The 24,361-nt window shown below is 37.1% G+C and overlaps 1 protein-coding gene across 7 annotated transcripts in view; it reads left to right on the top strand.

Moving 5' to 3' along the window:
• The first annotated feature begins 807 nt into the window (after positions 1-807).
• LOC106074311 (ATP-dependent 6-phosphofructokinase-like) overlaps positions 808-24,361 on the top strand; it is a 222,592-nt gene continuing 199,038 nt past the window's right edge. For 3 of the 7 annotated variants that reach the window (XR_008773898.1, XR_008773897.1, XM_056005430.1), the window contains exons 1-3: positions 833-934; positions 8,630-8,803; positions 14,896-14,969. Coding sequence is in view for 4 of the 7 variants with exons in the window: in XM_056005430.1 (XP_055861405.1) it covers positions 8,650-8,803; positions 14,896-14,969 (228 nt within the window). In the remaining 3 variants the exon portion in view is untranslated. Of the gene's footprint in view, positions 935-8,629; positions 8,804-14,895; positions 14,970-24,361 lie in introns of all 7 variants that reach the window. The other 4 variants (XR_008773899.1, XM_056005431.1, XM_056005429.1 and 1 more) reach the window with 3 other exon arrangements.

Below are 24,361 nucleotides of genomic sequence, written 5' to 3'. Positions count from 1 at the left end.
ATGTCCTTGCGAACTCCCGTATGGACAGTATAGAAGGACTTCTTATGGTCCGAAGTTTACGCTTGGCAGGGCACGTATCCGTATGGGGATGAACGTATGCCAAAAGCGGTGCAGTCTTATTGGTGAGCTGAAAAGTAGTCGATGTAACAGAGGTGCCCCACGAAAGACGAGCTTAGGCGCCAACTTGCTTTGACTGACATAGAACAGAGCACCTGGTTGCATGCCGCCTCAGAACGAGACATCTGGAGTTCACTTACAAAGGCCACGGGATACACATTTGAGACCAAAAGAAAATCTGCTGCCGAGGATAGATGTAGACGACGAAAAGAAAATGTAACTCGACTACCGGCGGATAATGGTTTTGCCTGTGCTGGTATGGCAAAATATGTAGGTCACAGATGGGGCTGCGTAGCAAATGGAAATACTGCATTCCTCATTAATTATCGGATTCGAGTACAAGACTTATTATTATAATAACTTTCCTGGCTAGAAAAAACAAGCACATTTACTAACAACACCCTCTGTGGTGAAATAGTTCATACTTGAGTTTGTTTATGTTTGTGTAACGTTGTGATAATGTGATTTCGTCTGTTATTGTCTATATATCTTTGGTGAGTTTATGTGTCATTCTAGTTTAATAAAGTCTTGTTTAGGTTTCTCTACAGTGTTGCTTAAATTCTTATTACACCCACCCCCTTTTGTGTCGGCACCAACACGTCGTTTATTGTTGCAGAAATGCTGATCTAGATAGAAATACATTTTATTTGTTTCTTTAAAATTATTTTTAAAAATCTGGCTACGTTTTCCATAACAGCAATACAACCAATGATTAGAGTCGGATCTATTGATTCTATACTGATTGTACTATAGTCTAGATCGCTTTCTAGTCACAGAACTAGGCTAGTTTAAGTCCAGATGTTAAAAGAATTCTAAAGTAAGTTGCAGCCTTGATCTAGATCTAGAATCCATAAATTTCAGCCACTTCTTCAGTCTAGATCGAGACTAATTTATCGTATAGACTATTATAGATCTAATTTAGTTTCGTTATCTACATGTTAATGATGTTTATCTAGAAATCTAGATCTATGTCTATTATTATTATATAAAGCAGAAAGTAAGGCGTATGTCTGATGTATGTTTGTATGTTGGTGCGGACCATTAGCTGTGGTCGGAACGATGTCGCCACACATCAGTCCTCCCTCTTCTCTACGCCGCTGACCCCAAACTGTATCGGCACTGCTGTTTCTTTGGATACATCAGCTGGATACAACTTCTAATGCCCATGCATTCATCTCATTTCCATGAGATGATCCATAGTCGTTTCGCGACTGAAGGAGGCCATATGTAAGCCTTTGTATCAGCAGGGGCGGACTGGGTGTCAAAATCAGCCAGGGCATTTCTATACAATCCGGCCCACAAATTGAATGCCACATGATGGGCGTCCAATCATACATTTCTTCAAAAGCATTGTGTATGATATTGAAAGTAGTCAATAGATGTATAAGTTATTAGATCATTCTGTGTGTGTGTGTGGGGGGGGGGAATGGATCTACTTCACTCCCCACTATAGCCCAATGAGGTGGGGGCGGTCCTATTTTTATGGAGAAATCAAAGTTTGTGAACAAAATTAGTTGCATATCTAAATAATATAAGCTACATATTGATATTTGAACCCATTTGTATATTATGTTGCACCACACTCTAACTCAAATTTTATTATTAAATAAGGGTTGTGCCAGGTGGGAGGGGCGATACCTGCAATCGCCCTCGGTCCGTCGGACAAACCAATACTTTTTCTTTTTGTATTTTAGTTAGGAAATTAAAAAATTAAAATAAAAATCATCCACTAATATAATTTATATATGCTATAAATTAAATTCTTATATCGCGTCGCCCCACCGCCTATTCTTTAATGCCAAATGCAAGCATAAGCAGGAATTATATAAAGGAGCGAGGATTAATCGTTTTTACTATATCGCCCCTCCCCTTTCCAGGCGAAACATGACGTTTTAAAACAGTAGTGAAATATGGCGACAGAGCAGTGGCGTAGCTAGGGTATATGATGCCCAGTGCGGCAGCTCGTGATGATGCCCCGCACCCCCGCCCCCCCCCCTAAAAAAAGCGAAATAAAACAGGGAAAAGTCTTTTTTTTTCTCAAACTAATGTGAATTTATTCAAATTGACAATCCATGTAGACTTGCGTGTCCATTATTTTAGTTAATACAGCGACCACTACAACAAGGTGAGAAAATAAATGTAGGCTGCATAGTAACTAACAAATCGCCTGCTTCAGATCTAGTAGAAGATTTTTCATCTGTGCTAGTCATGTCTCTAGAGTTTCTATAATTTTGAAAATTAAACCATAACCATCTTGACGGCTTCTCCCCTGGCGCTCCAGTGGGTTTTAACCAAGCGCTTAAGGCTAGTTCCGGTTATTTTGGTTAGGACGTCCAAGCGGTGTTCTGAAGTTGAAAAAAAGGTTTGTAAACAGTCCAGTGTACCTAAAAATAGAAAAGTACTAAATTGATTTCAAGTTCAGCAACCCGAATACCTGCCAAACTCGGAGTATTGTTCAAGCAGACAAGGAATTAAGATGATGTCAGTGAAAGAATTAGTACAACATTATCCAAGACAACGTAACCTTAACATTTGGAAAATTATCTAGAAATATCTGTATTTGTGTGGAAATTTACACATTCGGTCTAAAAGCAGCTTGATTCGGACTACATGTGGATCTTACTTGGATAGTAATTACCTAGCTTTTGTCTTGCAACTCTTCATTAACTTGTTTGCGATGCCCATTGAGTGCCAGATTTTTTTTTTGAAAGAAAAGGAATGATATTTTACCCTTTGAACCGTCAACAATTTTTAACCCGTGATGACTATCTCTCCGTCTGAGCTAGCACTATGCACACCAACAGGACAATCTCTCTGTCTGAGCTAGCACTATGCACACCAACAGGACAATCTCTCCATCCGAGCTAGCACTATGCACACCAATAGGACAATCTCTCCGTCTGAGCTAGCACTATGCACACCAACAGGACAATCTCTCCGTCTGAGCTAGCACTATGCACATCAACAGGACAATCTCTCCGTCTGAGCTAGCACTATGCACACCAACAGGACAATCTCTCTGTCTGAGCTAGCACTATGCACACCAACAGGACAATCTCTCCATCTGAGCTAGCACTATGCACACCAACAGGACAATCTCTCCATCTGAGCTAGCAATATGCACACCAACAGGACAATCTCTCCGTCTGAGCTAGCACTATGCACACCAAACTAGACTTTTCAGTCTTGAGCAACGCCGATAATATTGTTTACCTTACAGTATTACAATTAACTAGTAATTGATGAATAAAAACATGTAAAACAAGGTTACAAAGATAGTTTGTGTGGAGACACAAACTCAGAATCGGTCCCCGAAGTGGTCCACCCAGGCAGGTAAAAAGGTAGGTTTCAATATTTTCAGAAAGAACATCAGAATGAAATTATATCAAAGACAAATGACAGAGAAGAATGGAGAAAGAAAGTAAACTTTTTTGTGTGTAAATGTAGTAGTTATATATAAAAAAAAAATTTGACTACAAAAAAATATAAAACCGTTTGCATTAATGTGTTATAGTATAGTATATGGTTATCTACCTAACCAAGGAGCCTCCCGTGTTTGTTACTATTAATTGTGAATAGTTGTAAAAGTGGAGTATTTTTATGAAAAAACTGCTTGTATAAGTGATTTTAAAAAATTAGATTTTTCGCTTTCAGAAAAGAAAAAAGTAGCCGTTGCATTCAGAACTTTGAATGATCTAAAATATTATGATGTCGGATTTTCACTATCTTTTCTAGTTTAAGAGATCTAAATGGGACAGACGGACAGGCATTCCACACAAAACTAATAGCGTCTTTTCCCCTTTCGGGGGCCGCTAAAAAGATAATTTGCATAAAAAATATTGATATCACGACCATTTCTTAATGGTCATTAAAATTTACAAGAAACTAACAAGAATTATAGTGAAATGAAAATAAACAACGACAATTAGTCTAGATTTAGAGTCTAGAGGTTTAAGCTCTAGATCAAGATGAAATCAGCGTACCGAGCAATGGAGTAACAACATGTACCATGTGCTCCAGAAGAAAATGGGCACGCAAAAGTGCGTCGCCTTAAGAAATGTTAAAAAATCTAGTAAATTTGATACAACCTGGACTACAATTTATACTTAATTGAAGAAAGAACATAGGAGATGAACAGTGTAATAAATTAAAATTTAAAAAATTAAAATAATTAAATTTGTAATTAACATTTCAAATACACAGTTTGTCTTAGTTCATGTATGTACAATGTGTTGTTTTTACTAAGAAAGTTTATCCTTAGTTTGATGCCCCTCACCACTTGATGCACCTTGCGGCCCGCACCACCCTCACATTGCCACTGCGACAGAGTTTATGTAATTGCACATGAATTTATCATAATTATTTAAGAAAGACTTTGTTTTGGAAAATTTAGAATTCATACGAAATTTTTCAGTATTAAGAGTAACAATTGACATGAGTTATGAACCCAAATATTCTTTTCCTAGTCGCTTTTTCCCAACCTTTACTCAATTTGATATTTTTCTATTGCCAAAACGTCAAAACGTCAAGTACCGTTCCGAACCTGGGGTGCTATGTAGGCCTACGAATCTCGGTGAATACTAGGATTTGAATGTTGTATTTTTACGGCTCCCCTGAGCCCACCCAACTCTAAAGGGTACCTGACTGAAGTTGGGGAAAGTAAAGACGTTAATACCCTGCTCGTTGGCAAAGAAAGAGAGGACCTTAACATCATCTGCCCTATAAATCGCAAGGTCTGAAAGATAACTTACTCACATATACTGCTTTAACTTACTCGCATGTGCTGCTTTCTCAATAGCTTGAAACCTAGTCTAACTGCATCTTAGAAGCTAGCTACACACACAACAGAACATGTCCAGTTACTATCAGTGAAACAAATTCTGTCAAGATTGCTTCAAATTTTAGCAAAGCCTCATTGTATTTCGACTGAAGTCAAAAACTTTGTCGTCTTGGCATTGTTTCTTACGGCGTTGAGCTTGTTTATTCGTAAATGCTGTCATCATAACGTTTGTGAATCTCTAGTGCTTGCGAAAAAATATTAATAATAATTTTTTTTGCAATTGTTGCTTCTTATCTTAATTATTTTCTGCTCCATTTTGATTACAATCAATGCACTGCTAAACTGTTCAAGATAATAATTATTTGTGAAAGTATTCGTAGCGGGGCCAACTCGAGGTCATGCGACAACTCCATTAAAATTATGAGAATTCGTTTGTTACTGGACATGTCATCTATGGGAACGTTGTTATTGGTCCCTTTATAGATTTATCCAAATATGTTGACACTAACGTGGATCTCTATCGTTTAATCTATAAGGAATTGACGTCTACTAGAGGCCCTATATACGGATGAAGAATATTTACGACAAATCAACAATGCTTTAGATTAGTATTAGATTTTTAAAAATTAAGTAACAATGGATAATCGCTTAGAAACCTTCCACATATCGACGGGGATGGTAGCGGGCAGAATATGAATCAGGGACCAACGAGAAACCGAACGACAGTTGAGCCTGCATACCAGATAGCCACCCTACTAGATCTACTACTTAGATTTAGATCAAATTTGATTTTTTTTTAGACTAGATCTAATTTAGATTTTCTACACTGGATCTTAATCTAAATTCTAATTAAAGTTATTGTAGAAGTTCTAGATCTAGTCTAGAGTTATATAGACTAGATCAAGATCTAGAATTTCAATTTCGATATCGAAATCTAGACTGTAACTGAAGATTGATTTTTAGATGTCTAATCTATATCTACTTTACCATATTCTTCTTCTTCTTCTAGCCAGCTTTATTGCTGTGAGCTCTTTTGCAGACTGTGCCAAGGAAAAAATGCTGTTTTCATCAGTTGTTCAGCACTGCCGTACAGGGTGTTGGTTATGTTGGGCTGTAGTGGAAGTAGGGTCATTTGGGAGGAGCATTCAAAGAGGATATGGTTTACGGTTTCAAAGGGGTGGGCGCAGTGTCTGCAAAGGGGGAGTTGTGTGGAGTTTATTTTGTTCAGATGGTAATTTAATAGTGGTGTGTGTCCTCTTCTTAGTTGGAAAATTGTAGATTGTTCTTTGCGGGGGAGGAAGTTAATACTGTCCAGTTTGTTAGGCTTAGTCATTTCTTTGTACATGTGTTTCCTGATGCCCATTGGTTGAGCCACTACTCTTTGTGATTGTTGACTAACTACCATGTTATAAAATATTAGAGCTAATCTACTATTTTTAAGTTTAATGTTGCTTTCAGTCTATTGATAGATTGTCTTAATTATTTACGTAAATCTAATCTATTAGATCTACATTATTCGATTCTAGATCTAGTGATATAGATCTTAAGAGTGCTAAATCAGAAGTTTAGATTAGGTAGTTCTACATCTATATTCTAGTTCCATATAATGAAAATGCCAATAGCTCTGTTGGTAACTGTGCTGGGACACTAAGCAGACGTTGCCGAAGTACTGTATACAATTACACTAGTTGTCTTGCCCCCCCCCCCCCCCAAAAAAAAAGTCTAAAGTCTCTTTATCAATAATAAGCTATTAATTTATTATTACGGCAACGCCTGGTCGTGCGGTATGCAAGCTGGACTGATTGTTTTGATGGTCCTGGGTTCAAACCCTGCTCTCTGCCATCCCCGATCGTTCAGCGGGAAGTTTGGACTTGGAAGTAGATCATATTTAACTTTGAAAGAACATCATAGACATATAAAACATTTTACAATAAACATTTTTTTACAACTGCAATATTATTACCTTTGACAATCAAAACAAAATCATGTCTTCAATATTCCTTGCAAATATGCGGATACGATGGAGATCCAATGGAGCCGCATCTGAGTTTGTGTGATAACAAAGACTCTCTTTGTAATATCGTTTAAATATTTTTTTGCATCGCGTCTAAAAAGAATGGATATGACGTAAAGCATATTAACAAGAAAAACAAAAAAATATTTTAAATACTTTCTTGTGTTGTCAGGTAAAAGAAATAATTGTGCAACATTTCAGCTTAATCCGAGTTTGTTGGAGAAACAACGTTTACAAACTTTATACCAGACAGACAGTCAGAGTGAGTTCATATAAGGTTTGTCAAAATAAATAGACTTAGTGAAAATGAAAACAAAAATTGCTTTAGAAATTTGGAATTCAATAGAAAGCTTGCGTTTTATTTTTCGCGAACGCGCTGACCCGATTTGAGATAGGTACAATGTCCTCATTCTGTGAACAACGAGGTGTCACTAGGAACTGTTTTTGTAATTTAGGCTATGTTAATTTTGTTTCCCTGCTGTAGTCTTGAACTAAGTTTTAATCTGCGTTTTTCTGGCATTTAAGCGTGGGTACGCTAACCTGATTTGAGATAGGTGCAATGTCCTCATTTTGTAAACGATGAGGTGTCACTTGGGACGTGACACATACATATGCCTTACTTTATACTTTATAGAATAGATATATAGTCAACCCATGGCGTAAGATACGCCGCTATTTTGCAGGGCCGGCCATAGGCCATCGCAACCTACGCGACCGCAATGGGCCCCGCACTTTCAAAGGACCCGCGCTAATTCTAGGTGTAAATGATTAAATTAAACCATTTTATAACTTATAACTGATTTTCCGCCTGATTTACCAGGAGGTCCCGGAAATTTTCTGAAATTACAAAATATACGGAAAAAGTGGAAATCTCCAGAAATTATTAAAAAATCTTTTGAAAACTCTTACAAATCTCATGAAATATATAGACAAAAATTGTCATTTTGAGGTGTCATTTATTTTCTATTACAAACTCTTAAATTTCACTTATTATCCGTTTCCCTACCCAAACTTGGCCCCGCGAAATCCATTTCGCATAGGGCCCCTCAAAGTTTAAGTCGGCCCTGCTATTTAGTGACGGGTGAATACAGAGTAGATTACTTGTTTTCCTCCCCCCCCCTCTTTTTTTCGCCGCTAAAACTACGTGGGGTAGAAATAAAAAAGTGATCTTTCCATGACTTCTTGGTCACAACGGTTAAGCCCGGCCCTGCTATTTTGTGACGGGTGAATACTTCTTGTTCTTCCCCCTCTTTTTTTCGTAGGGTAACTCTATTCCAACTTGCAGAAATTAAAGAGTGATCTTTCCTTTACTTCTTGGCCATGAAGAGAATTATATATAGAAAGGATCTAGATAGATTAGCAAGATGAAATTTACATAGGCCTATGAATGAAATACATTTTACGGTTGGGGTCGCTCCCTAGTGGGGAATCGTATTAGGGGGTCGTCGATCAAGAAAGGTTGAGAACCGTTGGTATAATAGATATCTTGATCACTAAATGAACTTTGAAATGTAATTTTGATTGAAAATACAATACGTTAATGCACAGTTAAGGTATAAATAAAACTTCTATAGCGCTTAAAAAAAGATATGTGATTTAGAGTATATATTCTCTTTCCTGCTAATAGATACCGAGTTCGGTAGTGACGTAGTCCATCTGACCATGCATTTTTTGTTTTTGAAATATTTTTGATTTCGTTTTTAATGCCTTTAATGTAGTTCTTACTAAAATTCCAGACATGGACATAGAAAAACTTTTGAAGCGACGAGTTAGTTTCGAAGCTGATTTGGAATGTTTAACAATGAACGAGTCTAACGAAGGTGAAAATATTGTTGCCGGACAATGGGCGAATCAAAGCATAGGAGTCTTTACAAGTGGAGGAGATGCACAAGGTAACTCATGCACTATTTTTTAAAAGTATTATCTTAACTTTCTTGATAAGCTCTTTTTTTTTTCACCTGACAATTTCTAGAGGGTGCTATTGTATGATAAGAACATTTCCACAGAAACATCAGAAATTAAATTAAATCCAAGAGGTGATTCTGCATTATCCTATCATTTTCTTAAATGAAAGTAACTCTAATTTTACATGAACAAGATTACAAAGACAGATTGTGTTATGACACAAACTCAAAGGCGGTCCCCATCTAGGGGTGCATTTGATCTCCGATCGGAGACAGATATGGCCGGATTGTAAAGTATGGTATTCAGCCGGAGCCGGATACCTACATGTCTTGTAAATAGCTTTTGTTGCTGAACATTTTGCCGGAGCCGGATACCTACATGTCTTGTAAATAGCTTGTGTTGCTGAATATTTTGCCAGAGCCGGATACTTAAATGTCTTGTAAATAGCGTGGGTTCCTGAACATTTTGACGGAGCCGGATACCTACATTTTTTGTAAATTTGAGGAGTTGGTCTCTACCATAATAGATAGTTATAGGACTAGATCGGCCACTATCTTGGGTCGCCATTTTCTTCTTTTATTTATATTAGAATAACTAAAATTGAAGAAATCTAGATCTAGTAACACGTGTAATGTAAATACTCATTGTGGAGCCCACCTTGAAAGCCAGAAGTCTTCATCCACATAACTAATAACAAATGAACATCAAAAATACATCCTTCAAAGCAATATTAGAATTCAATTTGAAAGCACAAATTGCATGTCGCTACAGTGCAGCACCGTTTTGAAAAAAAATATTGTAAGATATAGTTTGTATTTGTATTTAAGCAGAAACTAACAAAAAATATTGCAAAACAAGATCAGCGTATAATAGATTATGAATTACTTTCTCTTTTTGTGTTGCGTGTAGACAGTTTTACCCGCTCCATATTTCTACATCTTTAATTTATTATTTTAGTCTACTTAGAAGAAACTAAATAATTTTGTATGTACTAATGTACAATAGGCCTACTATTTTAAAATACGTCTTGTAGATTTAAAAAATGATTTGAATATTTAAAATTTGAAATTAATCATATGGTATAAAAACTTGGGTCTACAAAGTTTTTTTTTAGTGTTAAAAAATCCTGTTGTTTATTAATGTTTTTTTTTCCCACATTTTTTATATTTAATGTATACATATCTTTCTAAATAATACGCTTTTTTACCGTGCCTGAAGCAGAACTATTCATTCTAAACAATGCTTAAGCAAAGTTGTAAATGGAGATTATTTCGTACTTTTCCATATAACTAAATATAACACATAACAAAAATGTTTTTGACATGAGTTCGGGTAAATATCTTTCCTTAACAAATCATTGAACCTAGCCAGGCACGGTCACCAGGTACTTAGTTTTTATTAGTCAGTGAGTCATTTGGGACTAAGATTTTCTATACTAGATATTAATTCTAGCACACTTAGTTCACTATGAATGAGAAGGAAATATAAAGATACAAATACACATTTTTCAATTCAAGATTTAACAGTTCATGCTATGTAATACTAGTTAATATACTAGTACGTATATGCTAATGTTTTTTAAACTTTTATCGGTGGCCCCACCATAAATAAAAATAAAAAACTTCTTCGCCCATCCTTTAGCTTGCTGGTAACCGAGTGGAGAATGTAATGAAAGAAAAAATAAACCTAAAGATAAATACTTAACGTACTCCTGTGATCATTGTGTGCGGGGGGGGGGGGCGTTCCAATTAAATGTTGCAGATACTAAAATTTAAGGACCAAAATATGTGCTGGGGAAGGATGTTACTGGTCAAAATAAAAAAAATGTACCCTAAAACAAATTAACGGGTGTAGGTATACATATATTGTTGATTATCTTCAACTTTGAAGGAACACCCGAAACATGTAAAACATTTTACAAAAAAAAAACATTTTTTTACAACACCAAATAAATCTTTGAAACATTATTATTTTGGATAATCAGAACAAAATCACGTGTTAAATATTCCTTGCAAATAGGCGGATCCGATAGAGATCCAACGGGAGTCGCCTCTTAGTAATCTTGTTTTTAACAGAACTATGTATATATCTTCACTCATTTGATTGCGTGTGATTCACATTTACAGTCCATTTATATTTGTGTCTATTAAAGCATTTGACATAGTCAGCAAAAGTGGCCTACTAGAAATAGGATGCCCTCCCAAACTATAACTACTACAATTCATTGAATGTTTTCACGAGGAAACGAAATGTACACTGACATTTAAAGGAGCCCTTTTGAGATCAGAAACTGTTTCACATCTACTCTGTAACATGTTTGGTCCGACGGGTGTATTTCTCCATACAAGACCCCGTAGAAAGCTCTCTAATGTATCCATATTGAGGGAAACATTAGAAAGGTTTAAATTAGTCTAAGCAAGACTTACATACTAATTCAAAATATAAGCAATGTACCTCACGTGACCATCAAAGGCTGGAAATTATTGACCATTTCTGCTATCTTAGCTCCATCATCTCTTGCGATAAAAGATAGGATAGCCAAGGCTATGGGTTTCAGAAAAGAGTGTGGGACAATACCTTGCTAACTAAAAATAAAAATCCCAAGTCGACCGGACCTGTGAGATGAACAACTCTACTATATGTTAGTAAAACATGGTACACATAACTAATGAAGAAGTGCTGCAAAGAGCTGGGGGCCAGGCATGGGCGTAGCCAGGAGGGGGTTGGGGTTCAACCTCCCCGAAATGCGGGGGGGGGGGTGTCGGAATTTAGTGACTGGTTTTTTGCTTGATTTTGTTTATTTTAGGTGAGATTTTAATACTAAGCCATCACTTGTCCCAGCACAGCCAAGGGTGTTCTGATTTTAAAAAACCCTAACAAGGGGTTTTGCAGTTAAATCCCCCTCTTCTATAAAACAATAAAAAAAAAAATGCAAACGACAATCCCCAAATTCCAAGAACACAGCTATGGGAGATTTTGATTTTAAAACCCCCTCCAAAATTTACGATAAACCCCCTCTTCAATATCCAAAAAGCAAATTTCAAACTCAAAATTCTATGAGCGTAGCCAAAGGCGTTTTGAGTTTAAACCCCCCTTCAGCGGGGTTTGAAGCTAAAAATTCCTCTTCAATTTAAAAAAAGAATTACGCACTCAAAGTGCTATGAGCATAGCCAAATGGGTTTTGAGTTTAAACCCCCCTTCAGCGGGGTTTGAAGCTAAAAAATACCTCTTCAATATAAAAAAAGCAAATTACGCACTCAAAATGCTATGATCGTTTAAACCCCTCTTCCGTTTGATGCTAAAAAAAAAACCCTCTTCAAAATAAATAAAAAAGCAAATTACACACAAAAATTCATTAAGCGTAGCCAAGCCAATGGGGGGGGGTTGAGTTTAAACCCCCCTCCTCCAGATGGCTTTTTAAAAAGTTTAAAACCCCTCCAGATGGTTTTGAGTTTAAAATTTCCCTACAGAGAGTTTTGAGGTTGAAAACCTCTCTCTTCAATATTATTCTAAAGCAAACCACCGTCACCAAATTCTATGACCGTAGCTAGATGGGATTTTGAATTTAAAGAATTTTTGTTAGTTTAACCCCCCCCCCCCAACAGATAATTTTGACAATAAAACTTCCCTTTTCGATATAATATCTAAAGCAAACTACAGTCACCTAATTCCAAGAGCGTAGTCAAGAGAGGTTACACATTTTTTACCAGTGGCTGGGCTCCATTAATAAAGTGCAGTGAATAGTCATCTGCCGAAATTGAAAAACACTAAATGTGGCTCAACAAAGATGGCTAAGACAGATTTTAGGAGTCAGTTATAGAGATCGGGTCTAAATCAATGAAATCCTTTGCCGAACTGGGAGTCGACCCCTAAGTAAGGTTGTGAAAGAGCATTTCATGAGGTTTTCGGTACATGTTGTCCGACAAAATGAATTATGCATAATAAGAGTTGCGATGACATCCTAGTACAACTTGGCGTCACACTTTCATGGAGGTCATTAGAGCAGGAGTTATCAGCAGTAGACGCGCTTGGTTGGCTTGATCATGTTAACAAAATTCAAGGTCGATTCCCAAAAGACATTTGGTATAAGGATCTAATAGAAGGCAGGAGAGCCTCTGATCGCCAATTAATGTATGCAAACGTTAAATGAAGCTCTTCAAAATGGACACCAACAGTTGCGAAATTTGAGGCACTGGACAGATCCAGATGGAGAGCAAGCATAAAGGAAAGGTCATGGATTGCAGATGACGTACACTCCAGAAGTAAACGAAACCCGTGACTTCAGCAGTGTATCAAGGTAATTTCGACGTAACGCTCCTAGGTCAGCTAGGAAAAAAAAAGAAAAAGGGTCCTGCAGGTGTACACTTTGTTTCTGTCAATGTTCTTGATGTTCAGGCAACCTGTTTACCTTCGTCCATGATCCTAATCTTTTTAAGAAGCGTCACACTGACAAAACATAATGACGTAATAGATAGTATCAGCTCAGCATAATAAAAAGAAAATCTGACTACAGACCAACAGAGATTAAGGAAAAAGTGAACTGTTTTCTACAAACCAATTATCCTTGCAATCAGTGGATCAGAGTTTACACGGATGGCTCATCCCATAAAGCCACCACAAATGGAGGAGCTGGAATACTCATCGAATGGCCAGATGGAGAAAAACTAGAAAAATCCATTGCAACTGGATAGCTCTCTGATAGTCACAGAGCAGAAAGGGAAGCACTAGCTGCTACCATGCTAGCAAATTATCCAAGTTCCCCACACAGTCAGATTGTCTTTCTAACCGATGCGAAAACAACCCTCCAAAGCTTGCAAAACTCTGATTCCTCTTATATTAAAATCCTCAGAACAGCACTTACAAAGCTCAACAACAACACAAAAAATGTTATTCAATGGATACCAGCTCATATAGAACAAGAAGGAAACGAGAAGGCTGACACACTCGCCAAGAGTGGGAGAACTAACTCACAAATAAACTCTGCACTCTATCCAGAAGAATTGAAGAAATTAATTGTAAATAAAATAAATGAGAAATGGACGAGCTCTCATCCAAATCACAAGAAAGATGACGCTTACTATAAACTGTCCCTACAAGATCAACGTCTAATCTTTCGACTCAGGACCGGACAGAATGCGACAACACATGTACCGGAAGCTCAAAATTGGAACCAGTGAAATCTGCCATGTGGAGTATCACCAGAGAATGCCGACCACGTCCTTCAAATCTGTTCTCTTTACCAAGAGGCCCGTATAAGACACTGGCCCCAAAACACCCCAATAGAAAGAAAACTATATGGAGAGCTCCCTGATTTGGAAACCACTGCGCAGTTCTTCTCATGTATTGGTCTAGTCATCTGAACGCTCCAACATAACAATGAGAACGAAGAAGAAGAAGAAGCTCTGCCCTGCGCTCTGTCCCCGCACTGACCCTTCACCCGTCAGCTTTGTCTCATCCGCATTCCCCCCCCCCCCCCCCTTAAAAAATCTTACACCACTTTTGTTAAAGATCGCAAGTTTTGGCTTTACGCCTGCTACAATTTGGCATTCGTCCAGGTTAATTTAACGGCCTGAGGGTTGACATTTGAAATGGTTGCATTGTCGGGATTTCAGTAGATGTATATTGCTGGCACTGTAATGGCCACGCGGGTAGGGTAGCCGTCTGTGTAATCAGCTGACATATGTGACACAGGCGAGCGGTCAACCCTACCGATGTCGATTCGTTCAATATTTTCCTTCAGACTGCATTCTTGAACAACGTTCTTCCGAAATTTGGGCTCTCATTGATCCAATAGAAAAAAATAGGTCAGCGATCTTTCATCCAGAGGGAATCCAGATCCTGTCAAGGAATGAGTCACATAGTCTGGGAGGAATACAATAATACCCTCAACCTACCTACAATAAAATAATTTCTTAAAATGTCAGTAAAAGTTAAAAGCTAAAAATTTAAAACAAAGAAAAAAATTAAAATTACTTTTTAAAAAATATGTCAACTTTAAATTGTCCTATTGTTGATATGTAATGGTAATATGAATTACATTTGTGATAGCCATCTAAGAGCTTATATATTTTCTTTTAAGGAATGAACGCTGCGGTAAGAGCCATTGTAAGAGTTGGCATGTATATCGGCTGCAAAGTTTATTACATAAAAGAAGTAAGTAATGAGATCACTGATAGATTCACTGACTCACCTATTACTGATTCTCCCACTTGCCGTGGACAAAAAAAAGGCGAAAATTTTATTTTACCAGCTATTATTTTCCGTGTGCCTAAACAACTTTTATGATCGAATTCGTAGCGGTTAAATTTACAGAAAACGATTTTTTATCCGCAATTTCAACCAAACATGTTCTTTTTTTAAATCCAACATTTTGAAAAGTACTAGATTATACTTTCGTTTACTTTTTGTACGTAATTTCCACTGAGATTATTAATTATCAGTTAGTTCATTTGGTAGAGCATCAGATATAAGATCTGAGGGCCAGTGGTTCAAGTCTCTAATCGTACGTAATTTTTTAATTTTTTAATATATATTCTTTTTAAATATTGTTTCTTTAAGCGGCCCCCAAAAGGTGGATAGCCGCTATTAGTTTTGTGTGGTCTGTCCGTCCGTCCGTCGGTCCCGTTTAGATCTTAGAAACTAGAAAAGAAAACGAAAATCGGACATCATGATATTCAAGTTGTGATGCAACGGCTACTTTCCTCTTTACACAAAGTGAACCATTTAAGTTTTAAAATTAACTATGCATGCTCATTAAAAAAAAATTCTAAATGAATAACTTCAGGGTAGGTAAGTTTTCAAAAAGGACTTCTTCATTAATAATTCAAGCTTCATTCATAGTTTCGTGCATTGGTACAAAAATGTGCATCAAAGGTCCAGGGCCGACCCTAACTATTGCGAGGCCCTATGCGAAACGGATTGCGCGGGGCCCAGTCTGGGTAGGGAAAAGGATAATAAGTGAAAATTAAGATTTTGTATTAGAAAATAAATTCGTCTTTGCATTTTATTCATTCTTTACTAAGTACAACATCACGATTAAGTTAACTTTACGAGCCTTGCGTGTAAAGAAGTCATTTTCGTGAGATTCATATCAAACGAATAATATTCCCATTTGACTAGAGTAACATCTTTAGTAAAATCACTAAATTTAGAAAGCCTTCAGGACAGAAGACTCAAAAGTAAAGTAGCAATCATACATAAAACACTGAACCATAATCTTCAAATACAAAAACAAAATCTAATAAAATACTCAGAAAGACAAAAAGATAAAGGCACATTCCTCGTCCCATATGCTAGGACACATTTTTACAAATGTACTTTCCCTAGTGCTATTAAAGCATGGAATGGGTTGCCTGAACCAGCCAGGAAAACCAGTGACTAGGCAGAATTTAAGTCATTGGTTAACATGCATGACTAGATGCATGACGCGTAAGACGTAATCATCATTTTGTTAAATAAGGTCTGTATTATATAAGATAAGACAAGTATATCATCAAAATTATACATAGATCACGCTTAAAAGCAATAGCAAGTATTGCCAAAATGTTCAATCTATCTTTGTGAATTGTTGCCCTCAAGCAGGGGCGGAGTGGGTATCAAAATCGACCCGGGCATACCATATAAACCGGCCCAAAAATGAATAACATGTCATATCATGGGCGTAGTCAGGAGTTTTTCGTTGTGGGGGGGGATTTTTTTTCTACCCCCCTCTGCAATGTATATGTATGTAATTAATCTTCATTACATTCTGACCTTTCATTCTTTTGGGCGTTTTTGTTTAGCCTAGAATAGGTTCTTTTAATTAGTGGAAAGACAGTACACACAACCAAGAACAGCTAGGGAGTCTCACAGCGCTCCCCCAGCTGGGTCCGGGGCTTTGGAAATTCAGTTTGACACAATTGACAACATCGTTACATCATTAACTACTGTACAATAACAGTATAGATGAAAAATTCGAACAACATTCACACACGAAACACATACACATTCACAACCAGCGCTTTATGAATTTGACTTCTATGTACTTCTCGATGACGACAGCTGATCTTGTAACACTCTGACCGAAAGTTGGATAAAGGAGTTTTTAAATCTTTCTGTTTTAGTCCTTCGTTCAGATCTTATGTAACAGTGGTTTAATGAGTGCAGGTTGTCCTTAAGAATCGAGAGTGTTTTGGAAAGGCATCTGTCATGAAAAAGCTCTTCAAGAGATGGTAGTTGTATTCGAGTGATATGCGATGCTTTTTTAATTAGTCTCTTTAGTCTAAGTCTTTGTGCCAATGAAGTATTTCCATACCAGCAGGTGATGGCAAAGTTAATTAGACTGCTGATGGTTGCTGTATAAAAAATTTTAATAATTGTTTTGTCGATGTTAAATTTTCTTAGCTTTCTGAGATAGAAGAGTCGCTGGTGAATTTTTGTGTATATGTTTTGACAATGTTTACTCCATTTTAGTTTGTTGTTGATGGTTGTTCTTAGATATTTATATTCGTGTACTTGTTCTATGGTTTGATTGTTTATCTGAATTTCTGCAATATGGCCTTTATGTTTCCTAAAGTCAATAATCAATTCTTTAGTTTTCTGAACATTTAAAATTAGAAAGTTATCTATACACCATTGAATATATCATGCCCCATTATTGAAAATATAAATCTCCTTTCATTAAATATCCGATGTGACAGCGCTATAAGCCTATAAATTATAAGAATTTCAATCATTAATAACTGCATACTTAGCATAAGTCTGCCATTAATTATAATAGTAAAAAAAATGATTTAGATCTAGATTTGTCTTTTTTTAATTAAATAATTTTTTTTGTAAGCCTTAAGTGTAGTATTTTTAGATCGATGTTATTAAAAATAAACAAAAAGGAAACTTACTATTTCTGTACAAATCTCATATTGAGCTGTGAATAAGTTGGGTGGCTTGCAATTTCGTGGCTGTGTGTGTTAATTGTTGAAGAGCTTCTTCTTCCTCGTTCTCATTTTTATGTTGGAACGTCCAGATGACTAGACCAATATACGAGATGAACTGCGCAGTGGTTTCCAAATCAGGGAGCTCTCCATATAGTTTTCTTTCTATTGGGGTGCTTTGAGGCCAGTGTCTTGTACAGGTCTCATGGTAAAGAGAATAGTGTTGAAGGACATGTCTCATTCTGCTGTGTCCGATCCTGAGTCGTAAGATTAGAGTTGATCTTGTCAGGATAGCTTATAATAGGCATCATCTTTCTTGTGATTCGGATGAGAGCTTGTCCATTTCTCATTTATTTTATTTACAATTAGTTTCTTCATTTCTAATGAATAGAGTGCAATTTAATTGTGAATTTGTTCTCCCACTCTTAGCGAGTGTGTCAGCCTTCTCATTTTCTTCTAGTTCTATATGTGCTGGTATCCATTGTATCCGTTAAAGAGCTAATTGTCGCCCCAATTTTTTTCTGCGTTATATCTATGTTTTGTAACTTAATTAACCTCTCTCATCCCTCTTTTTCGTTAACTGACAATGGAACCATCAAAAGACGGGGAAGGGAAGGCGCAAAAACAAAAGAGAGTGCCATCAAACGTCCATGCCGAACAGCAAAATGATAAGCCAAACACAACCTCGAAGACATCAAAGCATTGTTGAAGTTCATGCCGCTCGTGCATAGCAAAAAGTACGGTCTAACGTTTTGCAAATGATAATACGTAGGATACAGTGTATAGTGTAGATTTTTTTGATATTCTTGTTGAATTTCAAACAAAATTAAGTGTAATAAATAAATTGAAAAAAAAGAAAAGAAAACGTGTTCGGGCATCTGTGTCTCGATGCTATCACTTTAAAAAAAAAGTGGTCTGCATTGAAGAATTTTTTTTTCCTTGGTCGCGACCAGACCGGCCCATTTGGTACCGGCCCACCGGGCATTTGCCCGTTTGCGCATATAGCCAGTCCGCCCCTGCCCTCAAGTAATTGAATAACACCCCAATATGACAATTTCGTCTACTTTTCATGAGATTTTTAATATTTCAGGAGATTTCCATGAGCCCGTGGAAAATCAGGAGGCGGAGGGAACCCTGTAATATAAGTTATAATGGTTAAATTTTATAATATACAGCGCGGGGCCTATGAAAGTGCGGGGCCCACTTCGACCACATAGCTTGCATTGCCCTAAGACCGGCCCTGCTAAGGTAACAATGGAAAAAGTATCAATTATAAGATATAATTTCCATTTATTAAGAAACTTACGGAATGAAATACTGAATCAAATGTTGTTTAAAAAAAAACTATTCGACCCACGGCGTAGCATACTCCGTTATTTTGCAGGGCCGGCCTTAGGCCAATGCAACCTATGCGACCGCAGTGAGCCCCGCACTTTCAAAGGACCCACGCTAATTCTAGGTGTAAATTCCCGCAGCCTCCTGATTTACCAGGAGCTCCTTGAAATCTCCGTAAATCGCAAAATTTACGAAAAAGTCAAGGAAATCTCCGGAAATTATTTAAATCTTTAGAAAATTCAAACAAAAAATAATTTCCCTAAATATATAGACGAAATTGTCATTTTGGGGTGTCATTCAAGATGGAAAAAAGTAATTATGCAATACCCGTTATTGTGGAATCTGGTGAAAGAAGCTTCTCGCGCCTACAAAATAATGAAGAATTACTTGAGGTCAACAATTCTCGTAGATAGATTGAAATATTTGGTAATTCTTGCTATTAAGCGCGATCTGTATAGGAAATAAAAATTTTATGATATACTGTATGACTTTGCTACACTCAAGGCTTGTAAAGTAGTTCTGTAAGTAGTAAAAAATGAATAAAATGCAAAGACGAATTTATTTTCTAATACAAACTCTTAAATTTCAGTTATTATCCGTACCCTACCCAAACTTCGCCCCGCTAAATCCGTTTCGCATAGGGCCTCACAACGGTTGAGTCCGGTACTGCTATTTAGTGACGGGTGAATACAGAGTAGATTACTGTTCTCCTCCCCCCTCTTTTTTTCGCCGCTAAAACTACGTGGGGTAGAAATAAAAAAGAGTGATCTTTACATGACTTCTTGGTTACAAAGGTTAAGTACGGCCCTGCTATTTTATGACGGGTGAATACTACTTGTTCTCCCCCGCCCTTTTTTTTTGTTTCGTAGGGTAACTCTAGTCCGAGTTGCAGAAATAAAAGAGTGATCTCTCTTTTATTTCTTGTCCAAACTTTCATACGACCCGCGCTAATCTCCTTAAATATATTGACAAAAAATTCTCATTTTGGGGTGTCATTCAATATGGAAAACGCCAATCCTACGTGCGCTAAAAAAAAAACAACAACACGTCATTATGCAATACCCGTTATTGTGGAATCTGGTGAAAGAAGCTTCTCGCTCCTCAAACTAATGAAGAATTACTTGAGGTCAACAATTCTCGTAGATAGATTGAGACATTTGGTAATTCTTGCTATTGAGCGTGAACTATGTAGGAAATAGAATTTTTAAATATATACTGTATGACTTCGCTACACGCAAGGCTCGTAAAGTAACTCTGTATGTAGTAAAAAATGAATAAAATGCAAAGACAAATTTATTTTTAATTCAAACTTGTAATTTTCACTTATTTTCTGTATCCCTACCCAAACTTGGCCCCGCGAAATTAGTTTCTCGTAGGGTCCCACAACGGTTGAATTCGGCCCTGCTATTTAGTGACGGGTGAATACAGAGTAGGTTACTTGTTCTCCCCCCCCCCTTCTTTTTTTTTCGCCACTAAAGTTACATGGGGTAGAAATAAAAAAGAGTGATCTTTACATGACTTCTTGGTCACAATGGATTAGTCCGGTCCTGCTATTTAGTGACGGGTGAATATTACTTGTTCTCTCCCCCCCCCCCTCTCTTTTTTGCTAAGACATCGCTGTTAGTAGTGTGGTCTTGCCACCTTCTATTCCCAGTTTAGACAGCTTAGCATAAGCAGGGAGATATTTTATTTTGCTGGTGTTTAATTACAATATATATAAATCCATATTTTAAAAGAAACGTTATATTTATGTTTACACATTACCGCTCCGACATTTTGTCCAAAAATGGATTTGATGAAACCTTTTTTAGAATACTAGCGCTATGCTTTTAAGTCTTAGTGAGAAAGAACGCCATTGTTACATAGCCCATGCTCTATCGCAGTCTTTCCCAAAGTGTAGTTCGGATACCCTCGGGGGTACAAAAAGAGTTTGAAGGGGGTACGCGTTGCACATAGTTAACTATGCTGATTTTTCTTTAAAAATACCAATGCAGTTTATTAATTAGAATAAAATAACATAAGTTTGAAATCCTTTTTAGCGGCCCCCGAAAGGGAAAGCGACGCTATTAGTTTTGTGCGGAATGTCGGTCCGTCCGACCGTCCCGTTTAGATCTCGTTAACCAGAAAAGATAGTGAAAATCCGACATCATAATATTTTAGACCATTCAAAGTTCTGATGCAACGGCTACTTTTTCTTTTCTGAAAGCGAAAAATCTAGTTTTTAAAATCACTTGTGCAAGCAGTTTTTTCATAAAAATACACCACTTTTACAACTATTCACTATTAATAGTGTTATAACTCTATTGGCGGTGCAAAAGGGAGAATACATATGCGGAATACTGACACACACGACTCAGGCTAATCACACAGGTCAAGGGCTGTCGATAGACAAAGGACAGTACTGGTATGAACTTTACACGCAAATATGACGATTGTTATGGTCATCTGATCATAGGCCTGCGTGGACCAGAGACACACTGTGTGTAAGTTAAGGCAGGGCAGTTCAAGACAAGACAGCGAGTAGACTGGGACTGTTAGTCTGCCATGAAGTCGGTCCTGGTGGAGTCCTGAAGTGAATGAACGAGTCCAGGAAGAGATAGAGACAGTAGAGTTTATTAGTTTAGTACGGTGATTCATAGTATAGCATTTTTAGTGTTGATGTACTGCCAATTGTGTCATATTGGCTGTTTTAATTGACCATTATTAAAGCTCTTGTTGTCAGGTTCTTGATGTGTTAGATGTGCTGTGTTGTGTTTAGCAGTGTTTAAAGAAGGCCTGATTAGGAGAGATCGTAACAGACATGTACAGGCAGCAATGCAGATGGCCCCATCGAGATGGCAATACAAGCCCTCTGCCGATCCCACTTCTCGGTGGGGGTGACAGTGGGCTTGGCTCTTGAGCTAGACGAAGCCATCCACGTCACATTCAGCAAATGTCCCTTTCGTCTTCTCCTCCAGTTGACCTTCACCTGGTTGCCTTGACGTGGTCAAACACGGGAGGCTCTTTAGTAGGGGAGAACACTATTTACCATATTTTTTAATACATTTATGAAAACGGCTTTATATTTTTGTCAATTTTTTTTTTAAATTTGTATTGCTAAGTTATGTAAGTTCTGTCATACTAACTACTACATTTACACACAAATTTTTTTTACTTTTTTTAAAAGAGAAAACATCTATTTAGTATGCATATAACGTGAACATAATTTAAAACAACAATTAATAAGTAGTTTTTCATTTCATCGAATAGACCACGAGGAGAGCATCCAAATATAGCAAAGTAGAGGAAAATTATTATTTTTTTATGGCAGCTCTCTATTTAGGATTTGAATAAGAGATTATCCTATACTGGCCTATACAAAACAGTTAGATCAATTAGATATTCATTATAAGAGATCAGTTAGGCCAGGTTCACATCTAACTTCACATTCAGGTATCCTTTGGTCTGCTGGACCGCTGGGGCACCACACAAGATCTGTCAACCTTCTTTCTCCATTCTTCTCTGTCATTTGTCTTTGATAGAATTTCATTCAGATGTTCTTTCTGAAAATATTGAAACCTGCCTTTTTACCTGCCTGGGTGGACCACTTCGGCGACCGGTTTTGAGTTTGTGTTTCCACACAAACTGTCTTTGTAACCTTGTTATTATTTATTTTACATCTGTCTTAACTCAAATACCGTGCTAGTTTTACATTTTAATACTAAGTTTTACAAAGAAGAGGAAACGGATAGGGATGTTACAACTACCGTCGACACACCCACATTTTCTAAGTAAAAACTATTTCCATTTTCTTAGAATGTATTTGATGTGTCTCTGAAGCATGCGAAAAATAAGCTCACTAATTGAATACTTAATTGTAATAGAGTAATTATTATTTTGTGTGTATCTAGGCCTACAAAAAAGAAATTTTGATTGTTATTAAAATAAATCCTCTTTTTTTGGGGAGGGGGGGGAGCGGTGCGAAAGGGTACTCAGTGTTAAGTAAATTCTAGAGGGGGTACGCATAGATCAAAAGTTTTGGGAAACACTGTACTACCCCTATAACCTAGAGATTTTTTATCACTTGAAGTTCCATAATAAAACCATAATAATAATAATATTAAGGCTTGTTTTCGAGTCCAAAGATGAGGAATGCATTATTTCCAGTGGCTACGCAGCCCCAGCACTGCCACATCCAGAGCAAGCATAACCATTGTTCGCAGGTGGTTGATTAAGATTTTCTTTTCGCCATCTGCGTCTGTCCCCGGCAGCGGATTTTCTTTTGGTCTCAAATATGTATCCCGCTGCTTTTGTGAGTGACCTCCATCTGTCTCGTTCTGAAGCCGCATACAACCAGGTGCTCTCTTCTATGTCAGCTAAGGCAAGTTGGCATCAAAGCTGGTCTTTAAAGCGTTTCGTGGGGCACCTCTGTTACGTCGACCATCTTTAAGCTCACCAAAAAAAAGACTTTTGGCATACGTTCGTCTCCCATACGGGACAGCGTAGCTGTAGGACCATAAGAAGTTCCTCTATACCAGGGGTGGGCAACCTTTTTGTTTGGAGGGCCGCATTAAAAACTAATTGGGAAGGCGGGCCGCATATATATATATGCTGTATTGGATATTCTGTTCCATTGGTCACATCAACTGCACGGAGAGGGGGGAACTAGGAACATATTGACAATCTAGACTTCAGAAATAAAAATCTACACTTTAAGTCTAGAAATAAAAGTTATAGATCTTGATCTAGTCTAAATCATGGCTGTCTGGTAGTGCGGTTTGCGCGCTGGACTGTCGTTTAGATTCATCGATGGTCCTAGGTTCAAACCCTGCCCGCTGCCATCCCCCGTCGTCCTGCGGGAGGTTTGGACTACAACTCTGAAGGAACATCCAAAACATGTAAAACAACATACATTCTAAACTAGACCAAGAAATTCTAGATCTAGATTCTACAATGATTTTAATTAGAACTTAAATATAAATCTAGTTTTAAAAATCTAGTTCTAGTGTAAAAAAAAATCTACATCTAGTGTAAAAAATTAGATCTAAATCTAGCTATTATGTCTTTTTATAATGCGAGTCACATTATGAGGTTTTCTTATTAGAAAAAGACATTAACCAACCAGTCGATGACCTCTGGAATTTCATTAAAAACCATCTTAAAAGCATTATAGAAAATCAAATACCAACTAAATACACATCAAACAAAATAAATAAATGCTGGTTTAATAATAGACTAAAGAAGCTTTGTAAACAGAAGGAAAACCTATATAGAAAATTTAAAGAAACTAATGCAGAAAGAGTTTACAAAAAGTATATAAAA

Source organism: Biomphalaria glabrata, chromosome 12 (genome assembly GCF_947242115.1).
Source record: "Biomphalaria glabrata chromosome 12, xgBioGlab47.1, whole genome shotgun sequence".
Taxonomy (NCBI): Eukaryota; Metazoa; Mollusca; class Gastropoda; family Planorbidae; genus Biomphalaria; species Biomphalaria glabrata.
The sequence above is the reverse complement of the archived record's forward strand: the minus strand, read 5'-3'. Positions and strand labels throughout refer to the sequence as shown.